This window comes from Fukomys damarensis, unplaced genomic scaffold (assembly GCF_012274545.1).
Source record: "Fukomys damarensis isolate Sample0158 unplaced genomic scaffold, DMR_v1.0_HiC HiC_scaffold_10, whole genome shotgun sequence".
Classification (NCBI taxonomy): Eukaryota; Metazoa; Chordata; class Mammalia; order Rodentia; family Bathyergidae; genus Fukomys; species Fukomys damarensis.
Genome location: NW_022900922.1, coordinates 39,217,244 through 39,230,028, shown reverse-complemented (window position 1 = coordinate 39,230,028; position 12,785 = coordinate 39,217,244). Strand labels below are relative to the sequence as shown.

The following is a 12,785-nucleotide window of genomic DNA, read 5'->3' as shown; positions in this document are numbered from 1 at the left end:
TCGCCGGCAGGAAGCCCCGCGTCCCCCCGGTGTTCCCCAGACATCCCGCCCAGAGCCCCGCGTCCCGCGTCCCGTGTCCCCGGGAGGAAGCGAGAAGTCGGCAGCGCGGGAGCCGGGGCCGGCTTCCGGGAGGTCTAGGAAGTGCTTCTCGGTGGTCGTCTCCCGGGACTCCTCCCGGCGCCCGGGGCTTTCCGGGAAGGTCGCCGCGCTGGGTCAGACGGACGCCGTGCGTACGTACCCAGGACGTGCGGATGCAGGCGACGGGGACTCGGCGAGAAGGCGGCTCCCGGGTCCTGGCTCTCTGGAAGGTGGGAGCAGCCGCAGCACAAGTCACCCGGCAGAGAGTAGAGGCTGCCCCGGCCCTGTCGGCCCCAGCGCACCCAGGCCGAAACTCCTTGAAGAAAGCACCCTACCCCGACTCCTGACTACTCCGGGTAATCCTTCACACCCTGTAGGCTTGGCCCTGAGATGGCTCCTGAAAAAGCTACCAGAGGACACCGACCCAACTCCAGGTGCCAGGTGCTATTTCCAAGGCCCGTCCTCAGACAGCCAAGGCTACAGGGCTCCCCACATCTTCTCCCAGCCCCTAGCTGCAGTCCAGCACAGACTCCCAGGACTCCCGAGCCGCCCTGCACTTATGCTTTAGTAAGAGAGCTTTGTTACCGCTTGCTGGCTAGTTGATCTCGGTAAATTACTCAGCCTTTCTGAGGGACTTGCCTGGAGGAGTGAATGACTAAAGTCATGAAGGGGCCTACTCGGCAAAAGCGCGAGGCCCTGGAATGTATGATTAAAAATTAGGTTTGGTCATTGTCCTTTCCCCGCCCAAAAAATTGCTTAGATTAACCTAAAGGAAGCCAGTAGCCGACCCTCCTGGTTCCCTCCTGGTTGCTCACCCAACTTGTCTTTTTTTTCCTTTTTGCTTTTAAAGGAATTTTTAAATGCACAAGTAATTTCCTGTAGTGATTTGAAAAAGTACGAGAATATATGAACAAAGCTTAGTACTTCAAGATTTATTTTTGTAAATCCATGTTGACAAATATGAAATGTTTTATCTGAATTTTGAACATTAACACAAATATAAAACACAAAATTCTAACGTTAGCACTGATCTTCCATGCCTAATTTGGATTTAGATGTTATTTTATATTTTATACAATGAAACTTTTAAAGTTTCATCAATGCTTTCATTGTATGTACTATATTATTCCTTACCAGAACCTTCAGTGAAATTTTAAAAGCTAGTGTTACAAGTAGTTCTTTTCTTGAATATTCTAAAACATGACATTCTGAATTAATCTTTAAAACTTCAGAGCATGAAAGACACACGAATACCCAAAAATATGTTCTAACACAGATTTTGTTTATAATTATGACAGAAATATATTTAACTTTTAAAAATTGTATGTTGCAGGGGATTTAGCTTAGCGGCACCATGTTGCCTCACAAGTGAAAGGTCCTGAGTTCAATTCCCAGAAGCTCCCCAAAAATGCAGTAAGGTAATTGGAGGCAAGAACAAAAAATTCTATGTAAATATAAAAAGTGTTTTGGTCAAGTTATTTCTTAGTACAAATAATATGTCAATTTCTCAATCAGATTCACAAAAGCATTAAAACTGCACGTTATAATTAATGCATTTATATGGTGGAAGAAGATACAAAAAAATTTATAGCAACAAAATCTCAATCCCAACTCCTAAAATAAGAGATTTGCAAATTAAGAAATTACTCATGTACTTGGAAAGTATACCTTACTCATACTCTCAAATTCACTGTAATTGCTTGACATTTGATTTAGTACTTTAAAAGGCAGCAGCTAAATTATTTAATGATATTTTTAGAATGTTCCCTCTCAGGAGAGACATGTTCACACAATAATTTTCAGTTAAGAAATCAATGGATAATTTATATCACAATTTATGATCAACTGATTAATGGATTAACAATTTGTTCCTCAATTTAGATGGCATAAAGACCAACAGAAGGAATAATGTGGTAATTCTTCACTGTGAAATTCTAGCCATTAGTAATACCAAGCCGAGAATCCACTGGATTGGATTATGTTTCCACATGTGCTATTGAGCAACCAAAAAAGAGATATATTATGGCAATATTTTTGTTGTTTCTTTTTTTTTGAAGAGCAGCTCAATTAGTTTGGAGGAGTTGCTTAGTACAATACAGACCACATAGGGGAGAAGTACAAAATAAGCACCTTAACACCAGTGTTGGTACCAATCTCAGGGTGATTGAAAGGGCTGGGGATTTAGCTCAGTGGTTCTGCTGCCTGGCTCGCAAGCGCAAGGACGCAAGGTTTTTTTCTTTTTTTTTTTTTTTGGTACCATGTATTGAACTCAGGTCCCTACATTTGGGAGGCAGGCAGCACAACCACTGAGCTAAATCCCCAGCCCAAGGACCAGAGTTTGATCCCCGTGTACCAAAAAAAAAACAAACAAAAAAAAACCCAGAAAAGGGTATGATTAATTTGTGTTATTTGCTTTCTTAAAAATAAGTCATGGCCACTAACTTGAAGTATATACACAATACATACACAGCCATAAGCAAAACACTTTTTGTAAGACATTACACTTCAAAATATTGGAATCAGTTTTTCTGATTTGTATTTTGACTTAATGCAACAAGAAGAGAACAACATTCAACTAGGGAGAATTAAACTGACAATAAATCACTTTAAAGTTCAAAATGTCTTCTTACTTTGTACCTACCACAGGGTCTACAATGTCCTGAGAGGATTTATTATTATTTAAAATAAGAAAAATATCAATCACAGTCTTTATAACATACTTTGGAAAGAACTAATGAGAAAACAAATTGGAAGATGAAACTTTATCCTTACTTTCAAATAAGTAGTCTTAATTGTTCTTCTTATAGAAAAGGTTTATATCAGTTTATTATAAATATATCTAAACTGTTAACTTTTGCAGCTTTCATGCAAAGTCCCGTACTTTATTTATGCCATCTGTGAGGTCAGTAGAGATGATCTAATCTTAACTCATGACATCATCTATTCAATCCTTGGCAAAACACCCACCTCACCACCACCAGTAGGAGTGAATCAGGACTTAAAGAAAAATACGTTCTTCCCTGCCTTGTGCAGTTCACACCTCTCACCTCGGATTAACACCCCTCCCCCATTGGAACTCCTTGTTCTATTACAGATAAAATTGGCAACTATGTCCTGTAAACTAAGTTTATGTCAATTTATTCTCACAAGATTCACAAGACTCTGTCTTCTTTGAAGGGTAAGTCACAAAATTATCCTTGTCCTGTTGCTGTAAACTCCTTGCTATGTCACTAAAAAGACCAGCCCACTTTGACTAAATGTATAAAATATAAAACATTTCCTTGTCCAACACTCAGTCTTTTGGATGGGAGTCCAACTGTGTCATGATTCACCTAATAAATCCTCCTGATTCCCATTGATCTCTTATCTCTTGGAATTCTGTAACAAGAGCATGCCTGGATATGCTGCTGATGACCTTTAATAGAAGTAAGCTTCAAGAACGGGATTTCTGCTATAGTCATGCATTCTTTAATATCTCATTTATTAGAAAAAATCAGCAACCCAGCTTTCCTTAGGTCTTCATGAGCTAACATTTTGTAGATTTTTTCCCCCTAGTTACAGAAATCCTCTCTCTGTGTTGTCCACAACTACTCTTACAAACTGTATTAGTATAGCAAATGTTCTTGGAAGAGTAAAGAGATTCTTGGACACCTATATCCCACATCAGGAAACATGTATTATTAATCACTACCTCTTCTACATTGTTTCCTTTTGTAGGGGAAGCATAGAAAACTGGTAAAGAGTGGTAGTTTTCTCTGCATTACCCAATGCAACAATGATAACCATGTTCCTGGTTACTGAACAGTCTCCATATCCTGGTGAAGAGAATTCCCATTCTCCGGCAGCAAAGCCCTTCCAGCCACCTGGGCCACCAGACTTCCCCACCTCAAGCTGAAGGGATGAGGTTCCTGCTGGAGCCTCTGCCTCCTGGGAACTGGAGGGAGGCCAAAGCCCAGGCCACCCTGCAGAATGTGAGGCCTGGCTACTGCCATGTTGTCTGCCATGAACCTCACAGGCCACTATCTTCTTCCATCCCCAAGCTGTTTTCCTTCCTGTAATCCCCTGCAATAAAATCCAGAGAGTGGGAGACTGCAATACTGATGTTGCCCAAAGCAGGCTGTAAGTGATGCAGGCTATAAAAAGTTAACCCGACAACTGGCTTGTTTATAGAAGTGAGTCCAGCTGAAACCTACATGCTGAGGTCAGAGTGACTCACACCCAAATTCCATTCCTACAATTAAAACCTCCTGACTAGAAGGACAATGTTCTACAACCAAATATTTTGTCTATTCTGTTCCTAATTCGAGAATGCTTTGTCTTATCCTTGATGAGCCTAGTTTACATTAATTTTTATAGAAACTACATGTCTGCGCATCTTCACATGTAGTACAGCCTTGCACATAGCTTGCCTTTACCCCAATTGATTTACCCCAATAAAAGTCCGTGGCTGGGACTGGCCAGTGCGTTTGTCAGATGCACTGGCATTGGTCATCCTGGCACCCTATTTTCTGTCTTAGTTCTGTCTTTTAGGTTCCGGCCCCCTCGGGCCTGCACTGTACACTGGGCAAGAGACTGGAGCCTACTGCAGAGGTTTCCAGTAACATTTCAGGGGTCCCCAGTGAGAGAATTCTTGATTTGGTGCCATTTCCTTGAGGCCCTGTCCTGCTGGGTGCTCTCAGAACAGTCCTTCTGGGTTTTCGGTGTTCAGACCTAGTCTCAGCTGAGTAATCTTTTCATCCTCTGTGGCAGCCACAGTGGCACATTACAACACCTCTCTGTGCCTGACTTTCCAGATCTACAGATAGGGATGTTGTGGGCATCTGTAGGATTAAATAATATGGTGGAAATTATTGTGTAAACTTTATAGTGCTTAGAACAATACCTGACATGTAATAAGATATGCTTGCCCTAAAATAGAAGATGGGAGATTTTTTTTGAGCTAGATGGGATTAAGACTTTAAGTTGTAAGTGACTGTGCTTTATGTGGCTGGATTGGCATGTTAGTAAGTTTTCTTTCTACCCAGTGGAATAGCGAAGCTAAAAATGCAGGCTTGGTAGGTTATTAGAAAGAAAAAATAAATCAGTGCTAAGTGTTTTTTTTTCCCCCCAATAGTCTTGCTGTGTAACCCAGGCTGACCTTGAACCTCCTATACTCCTGCCTCAGCCTCCTGAGTAACTAGTAGTATAGTAATACACCATTACAATTGGCCCTATCTGGGTTTTTGTTCTTCAGCTTATCTTTTTAAAGTTCAAAGGATCACAAAGAAGGGAGAAAATTGAAGCTAATGAGTGATTTTAGGGCTATGGCAAATGAAAACTACCACAAAAATATTTTTCTCTGATGAGGAAACACAGGGCACCACCTATAAAGTATTGTTAGCAAATCTAGTGAACCTGGATATTTTTAAGTTTCTAGATGCTAATACTTGTCTATAGGTGAGGTAAAGGACCAAGGTAGTTACCAGTTTTCAAATTTTGTCATTTTAGAATCATTGGGAAGCTCTTAAAACATCTTGATACCCTGGCTTTAATCAAGATCAATTAAATTCAAATGTCAGAGCATGGGACTCGAGCATGAGTAAATTCTAAAATATCATAGGTAATTCCAATTACCTGAGAATGAATGAGTGTTATGGTTTATATGTAGGTGTCCCCCAAGAGGCTCATGTACTGAGGGGTGCTGCTTGTTAAAGATGACTGGATTATTGAGATGCTACAGCTGACTTCTTGTTAGGAGGTGGGACCTGGCTGAAGGACACAGATCGATGGAGGTATGAACTGGAAGGGTGTTTCTCCCATCAGGCTCATAGCTTCTCTCTTTCTGGTTCCTTGCCATAATTACATGAGCATCTGTCCTCTGCCAAGGCCCTTCTGCCATGTTGTTTCTGTTTTCATGCCTGCTAAACATGGACTGAAATTTATGAGCTGTGAGTCAAAATAAATCTCTCCTCCTTTAAGTAATGGGTGTTGGATATTTTATCCCAGCTTTGAGGAAATAACTAAGACAACGAGTTAAATAAAATATCTTGAAAAAGTAATCAGCCAGGCTTGGCAATGCACACATTGTAATTCCAGCTACCCAGGAAGCTGAGGCAGGTGACTGAAAATTTGAGGTCAGTCTGAGCAACTTAGTGATGCCCTCAAAAGAAAAAGGAGAAATTGGGGGGACATAGCTAGGTGGTAGAGCACCCATGGGTTCAGTCCCCAATACCACAAAGAGAGACAGAAGGACCAAAAGAAATAATTAGCCAAATCTAGAATGTAGACCACTGTGTAAGGCAGAAGACCTAGGTTCTTCAACAAATAAATGCATTTTTATAAAACTACAGGACAAAAAGGGGAACTATCATAGAATAAAAGACTGAAGAGACCCATCAACTAAATGCAACAGTAATTTTTATTTGGATCCTGATTTGAATAAAGCAACTATGAAAAGATATATTTCAGACAATTGAGGAGACTAGAACCCAGTGATACTGAGGAATAACTGTCAATTTACTTGCAATGTTACCCTCCCCTAATCTTATATTGTCTCCATGACCTTATTATTCAGGGTTACCTAGACAGAATTCAGCGGTAAATCATTTGCCTAGTATTTGTGAGGGCCTGGGTCCATTCCACAGCATAAAACAAACAAACTCCCCCCCCAAATAAAACTCAAAAAACAAAACCAACCCAGTGAAAATCACCCCAACACAAAGTATGGTATACAGTATCCTCCATGGTTCCTCTTGGCTCACAAAACATAAAATGTTCACTTTGACCTTTTTCAGAAAATGTTTGCTACCCCTGTTCCAGGCATGAGTAAATAGTTTTCCTAATGAACAAAAATATATTGTAAAATTCATTTTCCCATGTGCTCTCCAAAATAAGTATTTCACCAATTTGTTAATATTTGAATTTCCCATTGAATACTAAGTGGATTAATTTTACTGTTATCTTAAGTGACATCAACAGATCCAACTTATTGGTCCATGAAGTCATTATAAATCCAAAGAAAATGTTCTTAATTTACAAAGAATCTATGACACCTTATTCATTTTAATATTTTCGATATACATATGAGCATCCATTTATAATACTCCCCTCTGTGTTCCTAAGTCATCATGGAGTGCAATGGGGCACTAAGCCCCTCTTCTTTCTCTTTACTAAAATTCTACTTAGATCGTGTCATATTTTGCTACTATTCAATTTAATTTCCTCATCTTTTTGTTTAGAGTTCTAACACCAGGAAAACATCATTCCTAAGTTATGACTTAATTTATCTTTCACTTTCAAAGCCTCAGCTGAGGTCAATTTAGCTAAACTGGTCAAAAGTGGGGATGCCTATACTATGTACATATAAGATAAGGGGAAATGATCTTGCATGAAATATTTGTCATAGATCAAAAGTGTGTTCAGAGAGTGATTTCAAACTACCAAATTTTTAAATAGAATTCCCTCAATGGGGAGACAGCTTTGTGACTAAGTTTGATGCTTGTGTGTGTTTCTGGGGTGGAAATGTCTGAGAATTTGACTTAGAATCCTAAATCTGGTCCTTATTTGGCTCAGAAGCTGAGCTCACTTTGATTCCAAAAGAAATTCTGTTGCTTGCTTCTAGTAGGCACAAGAAGGATTAGGAAGTCATTAATTAAATGTATTTCCATGTTGAAATGGCCACAAGTTTTCAATGGGAAACAATGAAGCAAAGATAACAGATCCTTCCCCAAGCGGAAAAGATGATGAATGGGGCAGTGAGAATGCGGGACACAGGGTAAGTGGAGACACAGGAGGTCAGAAATCCAAGAAGGCAGTGTTTCAACAGCACAGCACTCATGGAGGCAAACTCCTTTTACCGTTCCACGCAGCTCAGGCTGGAGATAATCACTCGTGAAAACAGGCGCGTCCCTGTCACTCCGCCCACCTCCGAGAAGCCATACGCGGCCTAGCGGGGCGGGGGGCGGGGCACCCGCGGCTATGCAAGTCTGAGCCAGGACCACGCGAGGGAAGCGGAAGTCGCAAGCGGAGGGCGGAAGAGGAAGCCCCGTGTGCGCCTTTTGCGTGAGCGGTTGGCCTTGTACTCTTGGCGGCTGTGGTTACCTGGACCAACAGACCTATGTCTGCCGTTGAAGCGCGGCTCGTGGGCCGGGTGTCCAGGTCCCGTTCTCCCGAGGGCACCCTGGGCGCTCAGCGACGGCGGCGCAGCTCTTCGGGAACTCTGCCGCCCGTGTGGACCGAAAGCTCTCCCTACGACGACGGTTTCCTTCCTCGCTCCCCCGGCCTCGAGGGCCTGTGGGGTGGGGCAGGCGTCCGCCCTTCTCACCCAGTTAGCCACTCGGGGTCCCGAGAGCGGGCCCCAGGGCCAAGCAACCATAGCCTCTCCAACTCCTGCTCCCTCTGCTGTGGTGGGTACCGGTACCGCCACCGCTATACTGGCGACTGGCAGTGGGCAGACTATGAGAAAGAGAAGGAAGAGAGCTGTCGGCGGAGGCTGAAGGAGAGGGAGCGGATTGGGGAGCTGGGAGTGCCGGAGTTGTGGGGCCTGTCACCAAAGTCTCCTGAGCCAGATTCCGACGAACATACTCCAGTTAAAGATGATATAAAGAACGGGAAGAGCAGTGCTTCAGAATTCAGCTCTAAAGAAAAGAGGAAGAGGACCAGTTGTTCAAAAGTGAAAAAAAGAAAGAAAAAGCCCTCCAAGAGAAAGCATAGAAAGTATTCTGATAAAGACTCAGAGTCTGACAGTAATTTTAGCTCTGATAAAGATACAAAGAGAGTCAAAAAAGCCAAAAAGAAAGAAAAGAGAAAAAAACACAAAAGAAAACCCAAGAAAAAGAGTAAAAGGATGAAAAATCTCAGTGAAACAAGTTGTAAAGAAGGAAAATTGCCAGAAAATATCTGGATTGAGCAGTCAAAAACTGCAGATGCCAAGAGTTTGTCAATAGGTCCCGAAGCACCGATAATACATACTTGTCAAGATGAGAAGTCTTTAAGTTATGGCCATGCTCTACTTCCAGGTGAAGGTGCTGCTATGGCAGAGTATGTAAAAGCTGGAAAGCGAATCCCACGAAGAGGTGAAATTGGATTGACAAGTGAAGAGATTGCCTCATTTGAAGGCTCAGGTTATGTCATGAGTGGTAGTAGACATCGCAGAATGGAGGCTGTACGACTGCGTAAAGAGAACCAGATTTACAGTGCTGATGAGAAGAGAGCCCTTGCATCCTTTAACCAAGAAGAGAGACGAAACAGAGAGAATAAAATTTTAGCCAGTTTCCGAGAGATGGTATACAGAAAGACAAAAGGGAAAGATGACAAGTAAAGACATGTTTGTTACACAGCAGGACCTTTTATTTTGTTTTTAAAATTTTTAAAATTTTTTTGTTTTTTGAGACAGGTTCCCACTATGTAGTTGAGGCTGGCCTGGAACTCACTATGTAGCCCAGGCTGTTCTCCAACTCACAGTGATCCTCCCAGCAGGACTTTTTAATAACAACAAAAGTTTTATATGACTACACTATGCTTAGTATTATAAATCTTCACAGTGCTTTCATACTATGTTAACAGGTTCCTCAAGAAAAAGCTTCTTTATGAGATAGTGCACATGGTTTTTTAAAGATGCAAAAAGAGTTTGTAGAGTTAGTAAAAGGTGATTCAATGCAATCGTTGATTCCCTTCCCAAAATAAACTTCTTTTTGGTATTTGTCCATAGTTTTCTGTATGTACAAGGACATATTGTGTATAATAAAGCTGATTTTGATTGTTCAAAGCCAATTCTTGATTGAAGAAGGTGTAGGCTTTATCCATAAAACAAGATTTTTAAAAATGAAGGCTGGGCTGGGATTTAGCTCAGTGGTTCTGCCTGCCTTGCAAGTACAAGGTCCTGAGTTTGATCCCTGGTGCCCCACCCCGCAAAAAATATCTGAGGCGCTACAGTCTTCCAAAGAATAGATTAGGGGTCAGCTAGGCTATGAAGAGAAATAAAAAATGAGAAAGTACAAATGAAGAGATTGCTGGCAGAGATGGTTAATATTAGACCAGATTAGGAGGCACTCCATGGACAGGAATGTTAGCATGGGAAGACTGGTTCACTGGTTCTAGGGACAGTGTTAAAGAGAGCTCCATTTAATGTAATGCCTTTGTTTTCACTTAGTGATATCTTTCTGACAACTCACTTACCCTGAGACCTTACTTACCAGCACTAACCACACTATATCATCTCACTGGACAATCTCCTGTTCAAACCTCTGTGATAAGTCCTACAGAGCTAGAATGGAGAAGTGGGGTTCTAAAATCTGTCAAGACATGGTGATGTGGAAAGACACCTTTGCCCAAGTGTGTCACGTGGTTGACATGACACCACATCATCTTGAAGTTTCCCCCCAAATGATTTGGGAACATTGGATAAAACCATACTGTGATATCTGCATGTTTCCATTGTAAGAAGCAAACTATACCACGTTATGCACAAAGATTGACACTTAGCTTTTTTTTTCACTTAGTGCATCTTGGAGATATTTAATATTAGGACATAGAAATCTGTCTCATTCTTTCAATTTAATAGTATTTAATTGTATGGAGGAGCCATATTTTAGTGGATATTTAAGATGTGTCCTATATTTGTCTGGCACACAGTCCTATTTTAAAAACCTTTGTGGGTATTCATCTGAAATAGAATTACTGAGTCACAAAGAAACCTTTGAATCATCTAGAAATGATCACTTTGAAGAATTATGGGCCAATGGGAAAATATTAGGTGTTTTCCATGTGTTAGGCATTGTGGTAGGTATTGAAAATAAAGAACAAGTTAGTCTTGATCCCTGCCATCACCATCATAGAATTGTAATTCTGCCAGGGAAGGTAAACTTTAAAAAGCTAAGTAATTACGACTTACAAAGTGCAATGAGGAAAGTATGGCAGGGATATAAAATAAGTTTATATGATTGTTACAGTATAAGAATGTCACATTTAAGCCCTTTGTACTTTTAAAAAAAATTTTTTGGGGCCAGGGATTTAGCTCAGTGGTTCTGCTGTCTGTCTCATAAGCACAAGGACCCAGGTTCTATCCCCAGTACCAAAATATATATGTGTGTGTGTGTATATATATGTACACACACACACACAAACACACACACATATATTTGTACCAGGAATTGAACTTGGGTCCTTGGGCTTGCCAGGCAAGTGGCAGCAACACTGAGCTAAATCCCTGGCCCTGTACTTTTAAATTTTGATGTTGCAACATTTCTTTCTGTAAAAATACAATGCAGCAGTATACAGACCAGCAGGATCACCAATATAGTACTTTCAAAAGGCTTTTTGTCTTTGTTAATATGGTAGGTAAAAAGGCATTCCATTATTTTCATTTATTTAAGGTAGAGTGTCCTCTATGTAATTATGAGTGTTTTTAAAATTTTTTATTGTAATAACTTTTGCAAATTCTATAAGATTTTTCTTATTAATAATAAAATCTTCAGATAATAATCACATTGCCCTGTAAAGCCTAAAAATATTCTTCAATATTAACCAAACAAATGTCTTTGTATTTCTTGGGGGAAATGTGCAGCTGAGAAACCATGCTTTCTCAGTAAGCTAAGATTGGTGGGTTTCTTTCCAAAAGAAAATATATACACAATGCAAGAAATAGTACATGTAATATCTACAGAGACCATTCACAATAGCTCGTCTGTGGTACTTAGGCTTAACTTGGAGACGGGTCTGGCCAGTAAATCCACCTTAAAAGAAATTTTAAAATTGTAATTTGTGTTTCATCTTCATCTTAGGGGACTTAATGAAAAGATAACTTTTCCTTTGAACTAGTTTTGCATAGAATATGTGGTTATGGGTTGTGGAATGGAAGAAAAACTGCATGAGAAAATTTTGTTCTTGGCAGGGAATGAATGGTATAGGAGGGCTGTTTGCCCCATGACTGGAAATTGAAAGAAGAGAGTGGCTAGAATCCCATGTCCCCTTCAAGGGCATGCCCCCAGTGACCAAAATTCTTTCCATTAGGCCTGACCTAAAGGTTTCAACACATCCTAATAGTGTGGTAGGCTGGCGATGAAGCCTTAAGCACAGGAGTTTTTAGAGGTACTTGTAAAATCCAAACCATAATGTAACCCAACAAGTTCAACTAAATGTTTATAGAGATACTGCTAAGATTTCACCATTAAATAGAACGGAAGCATTGGGTTTGAGGTGTTTTTATTTTTGCTTTATGAAGAAAGTATCTATTTGTTAATTTTATTGGAATTTTCCCCTTTCAGTCAGAAATGTATGTTGAGTTTTTTTGTCTTTTTTTTTTGGTACTGGGGATCCAACTCACGACCTTGTATTTGCGAGGCAGGTGGAAGCACCACTGAGCTAAATATCTGGCCCTAGATGTTGAGTTTTATTAGATGACTTTTATGCATTTGTGAAAATCATGATTTTTTTATTAGCCCATTAATATGATGACTTAAAAGATATATATTTTCTAACATTTAACAATGGATTTGTTTTATATATATATATATGTATGTATTGTTTAAAATACTGGCCATATAATCTTCTATTTCCAAATTCATAGTGATTATTAAGACCTGTCTATGAGGGTAGAAGTAATAAGAAGTTCAGAAAGCATTGTTTTTTTGTTTGTTGGGGTTTTGTTGTTTGTTTGTTTTTTGGTACTAGGGATCAAACTTGGGATCTTGCGCTTTGAAAGGCAGGCCACGGAACCACTGAGCTAAATC

General features: G+C 40.4%; 2 protein-coding genes across 2 annotated transcripts in view; both read left to right on the top strand.

Annotated features, from left to right (window-relative positions):
* Positions 1-358: 358 nt before the first annotated feature.
* Positions 359-12,785, top strand: part of Zscan26 (zinc finger and SCAN domain containing 26) — a 25,050-nt gene continuing 12,623 nt past the window's right edge. The window contains exon 1 of the mRNA XM_010636282.3: positions 359-434. The gene's annotated coding sequence lies outside the window, so the exon portion shown is untranslated. The remainder of the gene's footprint in view (positions 435-12,785) is intronic.
* Nkapl (NFKB activating protein like) lies at positions 8,094-9,446 on the top strand. Its single transcript, XM_010636279.1, has one exon. It carries the CDS (start codon positions 8,174-8,176, stop codon positions 9,374-9,376), a length of 1,203 nt encoding a protein of 400 aa, XP_010634581.1. The 5' UTR covers positions 8,094-8,173; the 3' UTR covers positions 9,377-9,446.

Bases quoted from the DNA above. Each gene is read 5' to 3' on its own strand.
- Nkapl (XM_010636279.1), top strand. From the start codon at position 8,174: ATGTCTGCCGTTGAAGCGCGGCTCGTGGGCCGGGTGTCCAGGTCCCGT.